The sequence below is a fragment of the Rhinolophus sinicus genome, linkage group LG12, assembly GCF_036562045.2.
Source record: "Rhinolophus sinicus isolate RSC01 linkage group LG12, ASM3656204v1, whole genome shotgun sequence".
NCBI classification, from domain to species: Eukaryota; Metazoa; Chordata; class Mammalia; order Chiroptera; family Rhinolophidae; genus Rhinolophus; species Rhinolophus sinicus.
This window is the reverse complement of record NC_133761.1, coordinates 30,932,621-30,950,301: the sequence shown is the minus strand read 5'-3', so window position 1 is coordinate 30,950,301 and position 17,681 is coordinate 30,932,621. Positions and strand designations below refer to the sequence as shown.

Below are 17,681 nucleotides of genomic sequence, written 5' to 3'. Positions count from 1 at the left end.
AGGTACCCTTCACTGGATACGGTAATAATTTTTACATTTTTTAATGAATTAAATTGTTGAAAAAAATGATAGTGGTTTTTCTTTTTACTAGCAAAGCTAAATTTTTTTTCATTTATCTGTCAATTGAATTTCTTTAGGTAATGGCCTGCTTGTATCTTTACTAATTTCTTTTAATTAGCTTTATTGAGTTAAATTTACATTTAAAAATTAGGAATTTTATGGTACACATTTCGCTGAGTTTTGACAAATGTATATGCTAGAGAACATTTCCATTACCCCTAAAAGTTTCCTTATGCACTTTGCAGTCAATGCGGACCCTGCAGCCTGGCCTCTGGTAACCACTGAACTGCTATCACTATAGATTTGCCTTTTCTAGAATTCAAATAAATATAATCATACAGTATGTTGTCTTTTGTGACAGGCTTCTTTCACTTAGCATAATACTTTTGAAATTCGTCTATGTTGTTACATGTGTCCATAATTTGTTCCTTTTAAGTGCTGAGTAGTATTGAATTGTATAGATATTACAGTTTAACCGTTTACCTATTTATAAACAAATGCTAAAATGTTTTCCAAGTGGCAATTCTGCCAGTAATTGATAAAAATCCCAGCTGTTCTACATCCTTGTCAACAAGTAATATTGTCAGTTTTGTTCATTTTAGCTATTTTATTAGGTATATAGTGATATCTCATTTTGGTTTTAATTTGCATTTTTCTAATGACTAAAGAGGTTGAGTGTCTTTTCATGTGCTTGTTTGTCATCCCCTTATCTTTAGTGACATGTCTTTGAATTCTTTCCCATTTGAAAAAATTGAATTGTTTATGTTCTTATGGAGTTGTAAGATACATGTTTTTCATTAGATAAATCGTTTGCAAATATTTTCTGATATTTTGTGGCTTGCTTTTTCATTTTTTAATGGTGTCTTTGGAGAGCAAAAGTCTTAAATTTTGATGAAATTTTTCTTTTTTTTCCCCTCTTTCTTCTGCCTCCCCCCCTCCAATCCGGTTCAAGCCGTTGTTTCTCAGTTTAGATGTATAGGACACAGCTCCCTGGCCCATGCTGGTATTATGAGCCTTGCGCTCCCCCCTGCTGAGGCCAGTCGCTCACAGCGGCTCACAGCAGCTCTCGCTGGCTTGCTGGCTGGTGGCCCCTCATGGCAGCACACAGCAGCCTGCGGCAGCACACAGCAGCACACAGTAGTTCATGCTGCTGTCGGCCCCTCATGGCAGCACACAGCAGCCTGCGGCAGCACACAGCAGCACACAGTAGTTCATGCTGCTGTCGGCCCCTCATGGCAGCACACAGCAGCCTGCGGCAGCACACAGCAGCACACAGTAGTTCATGCTGCTGTCGGCCGCTCATGACAGCACAGACCAGCCCGCGCTGCAGCTCACGCCAGCCCAGCTCCAGGGAGAGCTGTTGTTCACAATCTTAGCTGTAGAGGGTGCAGCTCACTGGCCCATGTGGGAATCGAACAGATGGCCTTTGGCATTAGGAGCACAGCTCTCCAACCCCCTGAGCCACTGGGCTGGCCCCAAATTTTTGTTTTAATAGTTTGAGCTTTTGTGTTTTACTTAAGAAATCTTTGTCTAATCCAAGATTCCTATGTTTTCTCCTATTAATCTTCTAGAAAGTTTATAGTTTTAACTCTTAAATTTATGTCTATGATCTGTTTTTTTTTTCTGGATATGTGTGTGTGTATGTACACACTCACACACACACACACACACATATATATATATATATATATATATACACACACACACACACACACGTATACAAATACATGTCATATACACACATTCATGCATACTAATCTGGATATCCAAGTGTTCAAGCATCATTTAATAGAAGATTATCCTTTCCTCATTGAACTTCTTGTATCATTGTCAAAAGTCAATCAACCGAGTATTCTGGGTCTATTTCTGGACTCTGTCTATTGCTTCATTAATCTAAATGTCTGTCTTTACTCCAGTACTTCATTGTCTTGATTACAGTAAGTCTTGAAATCAGACAGTGCGTGTCCTCTGACTTTGTTCTTTTTCAAAGTTTGTTTTGGCTATCCTAGGTCATTTGCTGGCCAGTTTCTACAAAATAAATTGCTTGTATATGGATTGGGATTGTTTTGAATTTGTGGATCAATTTTAGAAGAACTGGTATCTTAACAATATTGAGATTTCTGATCCATGTGCATCATATATTTCTCTGCTCATTTAGGTCTTCTTTAATTTTTTGCGCCAATGTCTTACAGTTTTCAGTGTATACTTCTTGCACATTTTTTGTTAAATGTATTCTTGAGTATTTAATATATGTTATGCTATTGTAAGGTTAATGTTTTTTAATTTCAATTTTTTTGCTCATTCTAAGTCACTCCAGTTATGAAATTTTGTTTTTTTATTGTGGTAAAATTCACATCCTATAAAATTTACTGTCTTAACCATTTTTAAGTGTTTGGCTTATTAGTGTTAAGTATATTGTTGTGCAACCAAACTCCAGAACTTTTATCTTACAAAACTAAAACTCTGTACCCATTAAACAACAACTCTCCACTCACACCTCCACCCCCAGCCTCTGATAACCACCATTTTACTTTGTTTCTATAATTTTGACTAATATAGATACATCATATCAGTGGAATTTTCATTTTCATTTTCATTTGTACATTGCTAGCTTATAGATAGCTAATTCACCATGTATTTTTTTTTATATTTATGTATTTACCATGTATTCTGTGATCTTGTTAATTCATACGAACAAATTAGTTCTAGTAGCTGTTTTGTAGATTCCTTGGATTCTACATGCAGGATTATGTCATCTGTGAATAATGAGAGGTTTACTACTATTCTAGTCTGGCTCCCTTATTTCTTTTACGTGCCTTATTGCACTGGGTTAGACCTCTAGAACAATTTTGAAGTGAGAACTGACATCCTTGTCTTATTCCCAGTCTTAGAGGAAATCATTCAGTCTTTCATTATGAAATATAATGTTAACTTTAGATTTGTGTAGATGCCCTTTACCAGGTTGAGGAAGTTCCCTTTTGTTCCTTGTTTGATGACAATTTTTGATAACAAATCATGAATGGGTATTGAATTTTGTGAAATGCTTTTTCTGCATTTATTGGGATAAACATATAGTTTTCTTTGTAGTCTATTAATAAGGTAAATTATGTAGTACACCGGTTTTGATTAGTACACTGTTATACTAGTCTTTCATTCCAGGATAAACCCTACTTGGTCATGATGTATCTTTTTCATATATTGCTGGATTTGATTTGCCCACATTTTGTGAAGGATTTTTGTGTCTATGACCATGAGAAATATTGGTTTAAGGTTTTCTCGTAATGTTATTGTTTGGTTTTGGTAGCAGGGTGATACATAGAATGAGTTGGGAAATAGTCTCTCCTTTTCTATTTTCTAGAAAGGTTGGTGCATAATTGATACTATTTCTTCCTTAATTGTTTTCTAGAATTCAACATTGATGCCATTGGGCCTGGGGTTTTCTTTATAGGAAAAATTTTAAACTAAAATTTTATTTCAGTTTCCTTATTGATATTGAGGTATTCCAGTTATCTTTAGAGTTCTTTCTCTGTCTAACTACATCCTGTTGGATATCTTCCCCCCCCACCCCCAAATCCTTGCAATCTTGGCCTCCCTGAAGTCAGAACTCTGTTCTTCTGAATTCAGCAAGATCACAGGACTGTTTGGATTTCTTTCCCTACTCTGTAGCCTGAAAACTCTAGGCTGTCAATAGAGGCAAATGTAAGACTTACCTCATTTGTCTCCCTCTTTTCAAGGATCATTGTCCTGTGCTACCTATTGTCCAATGTCTGAAAACCATTGTTTCTTATATTTTATTCAAGTTTCTAGAGTTTAGGCAAGACAGTAAATCTAGTCCCTGTTACTCTATCAGAGCCAGGAGAAGTCCCGTTATTGATTTTTTTCTATTATTCATTTGTAAGAGTTCTGTCCTTTATACTTGTATTTTAAACTTTCCCTCCATTTTTAAATTTTCCTTTTAAATTATTTGTATAGTGTTATTTAATATTTATTAATTTTTATGTAATCACACCTCTTGATTTTATCCTTTATGATCTTTATGTTTGTCTTATACTTAGGCAAAGTTTCTTTCCACCAGATATATATTTTACCTATATTTTCTCAGAGTCCCTTTATGTGGTTTCATTTTGCTTAAGAAATAAGTTTTTAAATGCTCTCTGGAGAAATAATTCTTTTTTGTTTTTCTCCATGTTATTCAGCACATTCTTCTGGGGTGAATTATGTGTTCGAAAACAATTGTGAAGTAATGTCTTCTCTAACTCAGGATGCTAAGTTTTAAAAAACTTTCAGCTTTGTCATTTTCCCATTTGATTGACTTGAATTTGAAAATCTGGTAATTAGTCTATAAGTTAAAATAGCAGTTTGTGTCCAGAGTTCTTTGGCTCTACTTTCTGAGGGGCACACCGCTTACTTTCGGTTGCAGAGCCTGCTTTTGTCCCAACTGTTACTTTTTGAGTTAGTCTTCTTCTCATTTCCCTTTGTTTCATACTTTCCTTGCCTCATTCCCCGTTTACCTTTCTTCCCTTACTGTTTTTCTTTTTCTCCTCCTGTTTCTCCTGTTTGCCCCGTTTTCATCCTCCCTGCCTCCTGTATAGATAGGACAGGTAATATAGTTTATTGCAGCATCCCAGTGCCTATTTTAAGAGTGTTTCACAAATTTTAGACCCTCACTATATAAATTCTATAATAAATTCTATAATAAATAATATAATTTCATGGATAATAAAGAAATCTCTTACTCAAGTTTTTCCTGGCACCTGTGACAATTCAGTTTAATAAAACATTACTGTGCACCTATCATGTGCCAGATACTGTGCCATGTTCTTCAATCACAAAGATGAGATTACGACATAGGCTCTGCCCTCAAAGTGAGAGAGGTGAACAATAAATAGATTATTTAAAATCTTTATGCTAATACATGGAGGGGCATTTTCAGCCCAACCCAGAAGTTCAGGGAATGCTTGCTGGAAGAGATGATGGATAATAAGATCTTGTAAGATAAATAAAAGTAGTAAGGGCAACAGCAATGTGAATATACTTACCCATACTGAACTGTACTCTTAAAAATGATTCAGATGATAAATTTTATGTTATGTGTATTTTCTCACAATAAAAAGGTAGGAAGAGTGTTCCAAGTAGAGAGAATGGTATGATCAAATTGTCACGATTATTATGCTAAACAAAATAAGTCAGACAGAAAAAGTCAAGAACCATTTGATTTCATTGATAGGTGGTATATAAAACTGAAAACAACAAAGGAACAAGACAAACAAATGAAGAAACAAAAACTCATAGACATAGACAAGATTTTAGTGGTTATCAGAGGGTAAAGGGGGCGGGGAATGGTAGATGAGGGTAAAGGGGATCAAATATATGGTGATGGAAGGAGAACTGACTCTGGGTGGTGAACACACAATGTGATATATAGATGATGTGTTACAGAATTGTACAGCTGAAACCTATGTAACTTTACTAATAATTGTCACCCCAATAAACTTTAATTATTAAAAAAAATTGACCTATGGGAAACTTTGATGATGTACACTCCTTTCTAATACCTGGTTAATTATTCCAAACTGCATATTTACCTTCATTTTTCTCCCTTCTTCTCAGAGTTGGGTATCAGAAATTAAAACAGAAGAAAATAAAATATACTTCCATGAAACTGAAACATTTCCAGTAATGGAAGAAAACATGCCTCCAGTTCGTGGTTCAAACAGCTGTCTTCATGTTGCCACAGTAGGCCTTTTTGTGGAGTGTGGGTGGTAAGGGGGGGTGGTTGTTATTGTTTATTAAGAGAGCTGTCTCAGTTTAATCAGTGTGGCTAACGTGTGATGTCCTTTAGGAGAGCTGGGGAATGTTTTCATCTGGTCATGTGCTGTTACCTTTTTGAGGAGGCTGTATTTCATCACTTGGAAATCAAAATGAAACAGCTTTTTCCTTTGAAAAGTTTCATTTTGGGATTACTGCCTTTCCTCATTTTTTCTTTTGCTCTTCTGTCTCCTGTTCTGACCAATTTTGATGAGCCCATAAGATCGAATTCAGTGTGTGAGAATTCCAGGGAACAATTTTATGCATCCAGTAGAGGCAGAGAGGAAACAGTTCACAACATAATTAACTATGGATTTAAAATATTAAACAGATACTTTCAAGCAGTTATAGATGTCTTTCCTTTGTTCAGTGCATGTTTTTCCCCCCTTATCTCTGGCCCCTTTTGATTACTCCTCCGTAGGTGATCTCTATTTTGTCATTTAGACCTCTCCTTTTTAATCCATGGGTTCCATACCGTGTTTCCCCGAAAATAACACCTAACTGGAAAATAAGCCCCAGCATGATTTTTCAGTATGACATCCCCTGAACATAAGCCCTAATGCGTCTTTTGGAGATAAAATTAATGTAAGACCTGGTCTTATTTTCGGGGAAAGATGGTAGATAAGGGGCCTGTTGGAGATCCAGGTCCATTTTGCTTAAAATTATTTTAAGTTGAAACTGAGCTTCTTGGCATCCGCCTGATCCTGATGGTACAGAACTTGGCCATTGTGTCCTGGGCTTTCGTGTGGACAACACATTCCGTTTCCTCTGCCCTGCTTTTTGTTTGCTTTTCTATCATTTCTACCTTAGTCTCTTCATTCTGGGTTGACTCATTCTTGTTATTCTCATCTGCCCCTTGAATCCTCAGTTTTATTTAAAAAAACATCCATAGCCCTTCACCACTCTGCCCTTGATAATTTACCTTCCAGGATCTTTTCACTCCCTGTTAGGAATTACTCAGGTAAGAATGCCACTGTCTATAATCAATGAATTTACATTCATGGAACAGCCATTATGTGCTAAGTCTGTGCCCGGAAAATACAGCAATGAATAAGACTTAGTCTCTGCCCTCAAGGGGCTTATAGTCCAATGGGGTAGATAGACTGGTGGTGTCGTGGTTCTCACAGCATGGTCTGTGGACCCTGGTCATCCCAGAGATCCTTCCAGGAGGTCCTGAAAGCCAATGCTATTTTAAAAAATATGCTACCGCCTTGTCCTTTTCACTGTGTTGACATATGTACTGAGGGTAAAACTGGTGGTACCGTAGCACAAATCAAGGCAGTGGCACCAAGCTGTACTAATAGTCATTGTATTCCCCACTGCTGTGCACTCACAGTAAAAAATTCCAACTTAACAAAAATGTCTTGGATAAAACAGTAAAACATTCTTATTTTATTAAATCTTGAATCTTGAGGGCACACCTTTTTAACATTCTGTATGACAGAAATGGGAAGCATGCGGAAAGCACTGTGAAGTGAAATATTGTTATCTCAAGAAAAGCACTTGTATGATTAAGTAGCCTAGCCACTTTTTCCTGGAATAATTTTTATTTGAAAGAGTGACTGGCAGACTGGTTATAGAAGCTTGGGTTTTTGGCAAACACTGTATTAAAAATGAATGAAGTGGGCTTGTCACGTCAGGGAAAACCACTGACAGTGTTTTTTGCCAGTGATAAAACCTGAGCTGTCAAGTACAATTGAGCGTATTCTTATATGGCTCTTGAATATCTGCTTGTGACAAAATAATTTCTCCTTAAGGGGCATACTTAAAGACTTTTCTGATGAATTCCATGAAGATAGTAAAAATATGATTTTTTAATTGTATAATGAAATGTATGAATATTTGAAAGTTCTGCATAACTACTAATGAACAATGCACAATGTTACAAAACTGTGCGTGGGTAAATGACCCATTTAAAATGGTTTCAGATTATGACTTTTAAGAAACTATTTGTGAGCACAATGGCTATCGTTGCTTTCCTTCCATTCTCTTCTGGTGCTTGCAGTGGGCATGTGACCTAGGGTGGGCCACTTAATAGCACCAAGCTAGTGTTTGGTCAGGGATGGGCACATGACCCAAGCTAGCCAATCACAGTCCTCCCCTGGGATTTCTATAACTAAAGACGGAGAGGAGTCACTCTCCTTTTCCTTTTCTGATTGGAAGGCCTGTGAGGTTATAATCCCAGACTGCTTGTGGCCATGCTTGCTACTACATGGAAATAAGAAGTAGCCAGCAGGGAAAATGAAATCAATAGGCAGAGAAAAGCAGAAACTAGGGACAGGGGGAGAGAGGGAGAACTGGAGAAAGAGAGACCATATGATTCCTTTATCCAGCAAAATCCCTGCCCTTGCATCAGTTTGGTTACATAAACTAATAATTTATTCTTTGTAAATAGAATTAGTGCAAGTTGGGTGTCTGTCATTGCAAACAAACCAGCTTTGACTAATACAGCAAAGTAGTTATTCTCCAATATCTAGGTTTTAAAAGAGTGAATGACAATTTAATATCTTTTTAATAAGAAAATCACTAATAATCACATTTCACACATAAGTTTTTAAATTTTATATACGTACTTAAAGTTCTGTAGATTACTCCTAAAATTAACTACAAATTTAAAATCCTTTTTAAGCCTACTGATATTATTATGTTAATAATTTTAATACTGGGGTTATAACTTCCAAGGTACCTATTTTTCTTTCTATTCAATTTGTATATCTTAATCTAGTACTTCACATTGCATTTATAGTAAAGCCTGCTAATCTTATATTACATATGTCTCATAAATATGATTTTATTCTTTTAGGAAAAATGTTCTAAAATTAGATCAGCTAAAAAGAAAATTCCGAGGGATTATGCAGAGTGGGATAAGTATGTTTTATATTTCCTTATGTATAATTTATCACTGAAAAATTCTCTACCATAAAATACTACAATCATTTCTTTTTTTTTCCCTTTTCTTCCTCCCTTCCCACCCCCCCACTCCGGTTCAGGCCATTGTTTCTCAGTCTAGTTGTGTAGGACACAGCTCCCTAGCCCACGCTGGTATTATGAGCCTTGCACTCCCTCCAGCTGAGGCAGTTGGTTGCCAGTCGTTGGTCGGCTGCTCACAGCAGCTCACGGCAGCTCTTGGCTGCCAGCCACTCACACTGGCTACCGGCCACTTATGGCAGCACACAGCAGCCCATGGCAGCACACAGCAGCCCACGGCAGGACACAGTAGCTCATGCTGGCTGCCGGCCACTCACACTGGCCACCGGCCACTCATGACGGCACACAGCATCCCACAGCAGCCCAGCTCCAGGGAGAGCTGTTGTTCACAATCTTAGCTGTAGAGGGCGCAGCTCACTGGCCCATGTTATTATGAGCCTTGTGCTCTACCTGGCTGAGGCAGTCAGTCATGGGCGGCAGCCCAGCTCCAGGTCAAGCCGTTGTTCACAATCTCAGCTGTAGAGGGCGCAGCTCACAGGCCCATGTGGGAATCAAACCGGTGACCTCGGCGTGAGGAGTACCTCACTCCAACCACCTGAGCCACTGGGCCAGCCCAATAATTTCTTAATTATTATGAACCTGAAAATATCAAGAATGCCAAGGCATTTTAGTAGAGTGCTAAGAATATATGATCTAGGCACTCTTGATCTTGTTTTTTTATTAAATAAAAATCTTGTGTATCCCTTTGCTTCTAAGAGCAACCCAAAATAACTGATGCATTCCTTATACCCATCTAATATAAAATGAACAAAAATTTTAAATTGAGAGAAATTTATCACATTTTAATTACAAAGTTCTGAACAGTTTAGGTTTGATTAATATTTAAGTTCTCACTAAATTGCCTGGTTTCTGGGGCTGGCCTAGTGGCTCAGGCAGTTAGAGCTCCATGCTCCTAAGTCCGAAGGCTGCCGGTTCGATTCCCACATGGGCCAGTGGGCTCTCAACCACAAGGTTGCCAGTTCAATTCCTCGAGTCCCACAAGGGATGGTGGGCAACACCCCCTGCAACTAAGATTGAACACAGCACCTTGAGCTGAGCTGCCGCTGAGCTCCCAGATGGCTCAGTTGGTTGGAGCGCGTCCTCTCAACCATAAGGTTGCCAGTTCGACTCCCGCAAAGGGTTATGGGCTGGGCCCCTGCAACTAGCAAAGGCAACTGGACCTGGAGCTGAGCTGCGCCCTCCACAACTAAGACTGAAAGGACAACTTGAAGCTGATGGGCACCCTCCACAACTAAGATTGAAAGGACAACAACTTGACTTGGAAAAAAAAAAAGTCCTGGAAGTACACACTGTTCCCCAATAAAGTCCTGTTCCCCTTGCCCAATAAAATCTTTAAAAAAAAAAAATTGCCTGGTTTCTAAGACAAAATACAGATGACTTTTGATGCAAACCTATTACGAATTTTTGGAATATATGTTTCAAGTCACAATGATGCAAATACAAGAATAATAATAACACATTTTGTTTTTATTGCTTATATTGTTCTTTTTTCAGTTTCTGTTATTCTTTTTAAGATTTGATGCAGAAAAGGAATGTGCAAAAATTGATGAAGATTACAAAGAAAAAACGGTAGTAAACAACAAGTCACATTTGTCTAAAATTGAGACAAGAGTAGACACAGCAGGTAATTGGGGAAAAATGAAAATAATTTAGTATCTCTAAATTTTTTGAATTACAAAAAAAACTAGAAGACATTCTCTTTAAGTGCTGCAGATTTCCATTAAAAGTTTATGGATTTTCTCCTCAAGTTGACCACTTTCAACAAATTCACATCTATTCTTCAACTACTTAATTTTATATGAGCAATAGTTATACTACTTAAATTTAGTAAAACTTAAAAAATATAAACCTGTTTTTTACTGTAATTCATTTTTTTATTTCTTTTTTTGTTGAATCCTTTTTTGCCTTCAAATACCTCATTTTTTTGTCTTTTTGCCTCAAAACAAAAAAGATGGAGCAGTTTGTTTTCATTTGAAGTCCATAGGTATACAGCACCTTTAAAGAGAAACAAAACCAAGCATAAAAAATTCTAAACCATCAAAAATTGTGAATGGTTAAAAAAAAGAATCATTCTTAAACTTAGGAAACCTTATATTTTCTTTTATAATTTTCTGCTTCTGTTAAAATAAGCGTCTTGGATTTAAGTTTTTTAAAAATTCTATTAAATTCTATTTTAACTTACAGCAGATAAACATGTATTTCTAGGTCTAACTGAGAAGGAAAAGGATTTTCTTGCTACTCGTGAAAAGGAAAAAGGAAATGAAGCTTTCAACTCAGGAGATTATGAAGAGGCTGTGAAATATTATACAAGGTGAGCAGATTTTTAAATTGTAGTTGAAACTTTGCTATTTAAAAAATGACAGTGTTTGAATTGTTGAAGTGATATAAATGAGCTAAATAGTTTGTCAGAATCACTCAAGATATTGTACTTGTGGTTTATCATAAATTCACTTGTGTTTGCCTTGTTTTTTCAATACTTTTCTCACAGTTCCCACCCATCCCCACTTTTGACAGAGGTCTAACTTTCCTATTTTATAGAGAAAATAGAAGCCAGCTAAAAGGAACTTGATAGAAAGTCCAAATAGCATAGAGGTTAAGAAGTCAGGCTGCCTGGATCTAATCCTACTATTTAGGCCTCTCACCACTGGGCCTTTACATACGCTGGGTCCTCTGTCTAAAATACTCTTCCCTACTCTCGTTATCTAGTTAATTCTGACTTATCCTTCAGGTCTCAACTCATGCCTCACTTCTTTGGTGAAGTCTTCCCTGACCTCCCAGATTAGGTTAAATCTTCACCCTAACCCATCCTCCCCCCACCCTGATGTATCCCTTTTCCCCCAATTTATAGGCTCTTATTGCAGTCTTATCCTCTTTTGTAGCACTTGTTGGAGGTACAATTTAAGTTTGTGTGATTTGATACTAACTGCACTGTAAGCTCTGTAAGAGCAGAGCCCACTTGTTAGTTTGTTTTTGTTTTTATACCATTGTGTCTCCCGCAAAGTACCTGGTTCATAGTAGATGTTCAATAAATACTTGTGTGAACTTTTGAAGCTCTTAAGTCTATGAAAAATAGACTAAGTTTCTAAAATATTGTTACAAACTGTGCTTATAGAACCACGAATGCTACCTTAGAACTAAACTCTGTACAACCTGCCTTCCACTTTTGAGAGGAAGATTTTTTTCCCCAATGTTATTTGTGTCTTTAGAGAGTTTTTCTCAGACTGTTTAAGTGAACATACAGGGTAAAGAGGATACCGAAGCATCACTCATTCAGTGCAGCCTGCCCTGTTCAGCCAGGTGGATGTCATCTCTGACATTGTTCTTTCTCTTGCAGTTTTCCACCAGTGGAGAATGTCTTGTCTATTACAGGGAACAAAATTTTTCTTGTCTTATTCTTTTGTGAAATCACAGGAGTTGAAGAATTAAAGCAGCATGGCATGATGGTTAAGGGAACTGAGTCTGACACTTTCTGACCTTGAGTAGATTCTTCATCTCTCAGTTTTCTCAGTGTGGTGGGCTATAATAATGACTGCCTCAGAGTAGCTGTGAGAAGTAAATAAAATCACACACACTGAAAGGATAATGTGGTAAAGAGAGCAGGTCCTGGGGCAGACTATTTGGGTTTGCATCCTGACTCTTCCCTTTACTAGTGTGTGGCCTTGGACATGTTACTTAACCTTTTAGTGCGTCTATTTTCTCATCTGTAAAATGGGAAAAGCAGTGATTCTTTCTGGGTTGTAATGAGCATTAAATGAGTTTAGTGTTTAGTGGCTGGCATGTGGGATACTCAGGGTCTGTACTCTTATTATTTATTCTTACATGTATTTCCCACGTCTGATCTCTACCCAACCACGTAACTTCTTTATATTCATCTTTGATGATCTTGGTAAAGTGACACTTTTTGTGGCTTTCCATTTTCACCTTCTATTCCTCTTCTGGGTTTAGAAAATTCAGTGCATGGATAACCTTATTTTTCCTATATCCAGGTATATGTTATTTCATAGCATTCCAAATCAATTTTTTAAACAAGAGTTAGGTAGGTTTTAAATTCTTTTTATTATTTTGCACTCGTACCCTTAATCTAGCAAAATTTGCCCTCTGAAAGTCTGTATTCCTCATTCCACTGATTACCCTCCTCTGTTCCCTTCAATTAAATTCATTTGATTAAATTATCATTTCCTTAGAGTTAAATCTACTTTTAGATTACAAACTAATTTGTGTCTGTTAGTACAATAACAGCTTAATAAAGGATATCAGTTATGGTTGTTTGATCCATTTTTTTGTACGAGGAGATGGTCCCCGCCATGTAAAAAAATATATTTTTTTGATATGTGATGTTAACTAAACTGGTTTTTTAGTAGATCTATGAGTAGTTACATTTCCGTGTCACCTCTAAAGCTTGAGTCAACTTTAACACTCTTACTTAACTGGATATTTAAGCATGTATCTAAATGTTGATTTAGTATGTTTATAGAATTGTGTTTTATTTTGATGATACAGTCTATATTAGTTTGCTAGGGCTGCCATAAATACCACAGACTAGATGGCTTAAACAACAAAACTTTATTTTCTCAGTTCTGGCAGCTAGAAGTCTGAGGTCAAGGTGTTGGCAGGGCTGGTTTCTTTTGAGGTCTCTGTTCTTTAATTATAAATGGTTTTCTTCTCTCTGGGCCGTCAAGTGGTCTTTCATCTGTGTGTGTCTGTATTCTAATCTCATATTCTTATAAAGACACCAGTTATATTGGATTAGTGTCACCTTCATGACCTGATTTTAGCTTAATCACATCTTTAAAGACTCTCTCTCCAAATGTATTTATATTCTGAGGTACTGTGGGTTAGGAGTTCAACATGTGAATTGGGGAGAGGGGTACAAGTCTGCCCATAACACAGGCTATAACTGTTTTATTTATAACTTTAGCTGAGTTTCTCTATCTTCTTATATTTACCAGTGGTCTGCTTGTTACCAATGAGTGTCTCTTTTATAGGAGCCTATCAGTGCTTCCCACTGTAGCGGCCTATAATAATCGAGCTCAAGCAGAAATCAAACTGCAGAACTGGGACAGTGCTTTTCAGGATTGTGAAAAGGTCTTGGAGTTAGAACCTGGAAACTTAAAGGGTAAAAAATATTCATAAAATGCTTTTAAATTTATAGTAGGATCCATTTAAGACTGTAGCCACTCATCATGTTTACACTAAAATATTTCAAATAAACTCAGATTTCTATATGTGAATCATTACCTTCAGAAAATTACTTTTAATTTCAAGTTTAACTTGGAATTTAAGTCGCTGATTATTGATACATTGAAGTAGCCAATAATCTCAGAAGATTGAATAAAATATATGTGTTTTTAAAGAACTGTCTCAAGGTTGCATTTAGCTGTGGGTTTTTTCTTTTAATTTTTTAATTTTGTAAAATACATATAACATAAAATTTGCCATCTTAATCATTTTTAAGTGTACAGTTCAGTGGTATTAAGTATATTCATATTGTTGTGCAGTCCTCACTACCATCCATCTCTGCAGCTTTTTTCATCATACAAAACAATCTTTATACCTAATAAATAACTCTATTTTTCCCTCCCCCCAGCCTCTGGCAACCATGATTCTACTGTCTGTCCCTATGATTTTACTATACTAGGTACCTTATGTAAGCAGAATCATATAGTGTTTATCGTTTTGTGACTGGCTTATTGAACTGTGTCTTTTTATCCAAAAATATTTAAATATAATTTAATATAGATTTTCTGATATTTAATAATATAGTAAAATAATAAGCCCACACCAAAGATCTAGAACCTTCTATTAGCGGCTCTGTGGACATTTCCACCTAAGTGTCTATAGACATTTTAAATTAAACATGTCCAAAACCAACTACATCTTTCTACCAAAACCTGTACTCTGTCCCTATTTTCAGTCTCAGTGACTGCATCACCTTGCTGTGTCCAAGGCCAAAGTATGCAAGTCTTTCCTTTTCTGTTATCAAGAAGGAATCATTCCAAGAGAGAATAGCATAAATTATAGTAGAGTCATTCTATTTCTTTAAACATTTTTGGATTCAAACAAATGTAAACACTTCATTTTTTTCACATGGAATGTGCCCATTTGTGCCTACAAACGTGGGTGGGCAGAAACCACGGGTGTGCCAAGGGGGAGGACCCTGGTATATAAGCGCTGACCCTCATTGTCATGGTTGCCCTCCTTTAACTGGTAAAGTCATCTTGTGCCTGTGTTTTTTCTGTCAGAGTACAGATGGGCACTTACCTTTAGGCAGGTGCCTCATAAAGGTTTTATGATCTCCTCATGGGCCCACATCACCACTGCACCAGACTCTGTGCTAAGTGCTTTACATATATTAACTCCATTAATTTTCATAACAGCTCAGTAGAGGTACAGATAATATTACTAGTACACTCATTTTACAAAAGAGGAAACCCAGGCATAGAAAGATTAAGTAACTCACCCAAGATAACACAGCTAGCAAGTGGCAGAGCCAGGACTCAAAACTGAACAACAGATTCCAGAGCTGTGGAATCTGTTCAACCACTGTGCTACTCTTCTGCCACTAGAATGGCCTTGTGTTTTCATTCTTCCTTGTTTGAGTAATTTCTTAAGCACCAGCATCTTCAGTATTTAAAAAACAAATTTGACAGAATCAAATCTAGTAATGAGTATGGCCATAAAATATTAAAAAGTCTTATGTTTGCTTAAATGAATAAGTAACTTCCTCTTCAAAACTTAATTTTTTTACTCAAAAGATAATTGTTCTAAATGAAACGTGGAACAGAAAAAGGGCATTAGTGAAAAAAATTGATGAAATCCAAATAAAGCCTATAGTTTATTTAATAGTATTGTATCAATGTTAATTTCTGAGTTTTGGCAAATATATCATAGTTATATAAGATGCATTAGGGAAAGCCGAGTGATGGCATATGAGAACTCTTTTATCTTTGCAGCTTTTCTATAAATCTAAAATTATTTCCAAAATAAGTTTAAAAAATGACAATTGTTATATCATGAATATTTCTTTATGAACATTCCCTTCTGAAATCTGAGTAGTAATAGTAATAGCTAAATTTGGTACTTAAAGTATAGTGCTACAGTTTTGGTTAAATTTATGACAAAATTATGTATTCTTTAGATTGTCATGGTTAATTTTAAGACTAACATCAAACTGGTCAAATTTATATTTTAAAATAGCATATTAAAATATATTCAGATATAAATTTCTTCCTTTTCAGAATTACCAATCCTAATTCTTTTCAAAATGATGACTTAAAGACACAAAGTGCTCATTATATAATGAATAATGATGGGACTAAAAAGGCATTCATTTTCAATATGAAATAATTATTAAATTATACATTGAAACTTATAAAAAATCTGATGCAAATTATTAAAATACTCAATTTCTGAACCGAGCTGATTTAATCAGAATTCTCTCAGTTCTCTATGTGAAATACCTCCTTCTAATCATTTTAGAGATTGTTATAAAGACTTCATTAATGGCCCATATTCTAAACCAGATCCTGGTCAATAATATACTAAATTTGAGTAAAGGATTTTCAAAGTTTTCGTAAAGTGGTGAAATGATAACTAGTGATGATTATAAGAAAGAAAACATTTTCGTTTAGTGAAAAGCTTCCCAATATTGCTGCCCAGCATGGTACCTCTGAAGGGTTGAGGTGTGGAGTCTCTCAGTCCTTGGAGGAGTTGGCAGGGCCTGGGTTGTTGGAGGGGACAGTTGCCTGATGCAGCCTCTTCTGTTTACATCATTTTCTATATGTGCAACAATGAACAAAAGCTTTGCCCAATTGCATCCTAACCTGTTATGTGCTACTTATATTCTTTCACTTGCGAAATGTGTTATAACCATAATACCATATGTTAAAAAATTTAACTTTTATTTTGGCAAATTTCCAGCCCTTCTACGTCGTGCCACTACATATAAACATCAAAACAAGCTCCAGGAAGCTATAGAAGATTTGAGTAAAGTACTGGATGTTGAACCTGATAATGAGTTGGCCAAAGTGAGTACAGAAAGTGATTCCTCACCAACTTCTGTCTGTATTTGCTATGTCTGTATTTGTGTTACAATGATATCAATCCTGCTACATAGATAATGTTGAGGATTAGGTCACAGCTTTGAAAAGTAGGTGTATCCCAAACACCCAAATTTTCACATATTTTGAAGTGGAAGAAAGCAAGCTCTTAAATTGCCCCAAAACTGTAAACCTACTTCTAAAGGACAAATACTTAATTTTTGTCTTTCCTGCAGTGTTGTAGGCAATGCTTTTCTTTGGGCTAAGCTCAGTTTATTATTCAGAGTAGTATAGAAGCTTCCTAGGTAGGATTAGGCGTGAGCTTGATGGCCATAAAAGAGTGTTTCTCTCTGTAACTTGCATGGTAAGCATCGCGTCATTGACAGCAGACTGACTCAGACATGCACTTAGGGGGACCTATGTTAAGGCCTGAGGAGTAGAGGTTAAGTGTGGAGTTCTGAGATTTTACCCTACTTGCAAATGAATGAGAAGAATATACAAGACTAGAAGAATGCACAGGACTCCTGGGCCAGACTTACAGCGTGGCGAGCCCACGAACTCCAAGTTCCTGTCAGTTCCCCTGGCCCCCAAGTCTCATGAGGGTGGCGCAGAACAGCCCAGGTCCATGCTGCACACTCAGATAAGGACTCCCAAATTTACGGAACCCCCATCTTTTATAATGGGATAAAAGCAAACCTGCCCAACTAGTGTAAGAGGGAAACATTATCTTTCTTTTACCAGAGAGCCAACAAACCTGCTCTCTCCTCTGAAGGGGAATACTCTATT

General features: G+C 36.6%; 1 protein-coding gene across 2 annotated transcripts in view; it reads left to right on the top strand.

Annotated features, from left to right (window-relative positions):
* Window positions 1-17,681, top strand: part of SPAG1 (sperm associated antigen 1) — a 60,929-nt gene that overhangs the window by 8,876 nt on the left and 34,372 nt on the right. For both annotated transcript variants that reach the window (XM_019757642.2, XM_074316847.1), the window contains exons 4-9: window positions 5,671-5,796; window positions 8,672-8,736; window positions 10,371-10,480; window positions 11,062-11,167; window positions 13,842-13,972; window positions 16,777-16,883. In XM_019757642.2, the coding sequence (XP_019613201.2) occupies window positions 5,671-5,796; window positions 8,672-8,736; window positions 10,371-10,480; window positions 11,062-11,167; window positions 13,842-13,972; window positions 16,777-16,883 (645 nt within the window). The remainder of the gene's footprint in view (window positions 1-5,670; window positions 5,797-8,671; window positions 8,737-10,370; window positions 10,481-11,061; window positions 11,168-13,841; window positions 13,973-16,776; window positions 16,884-17,681) is intronic.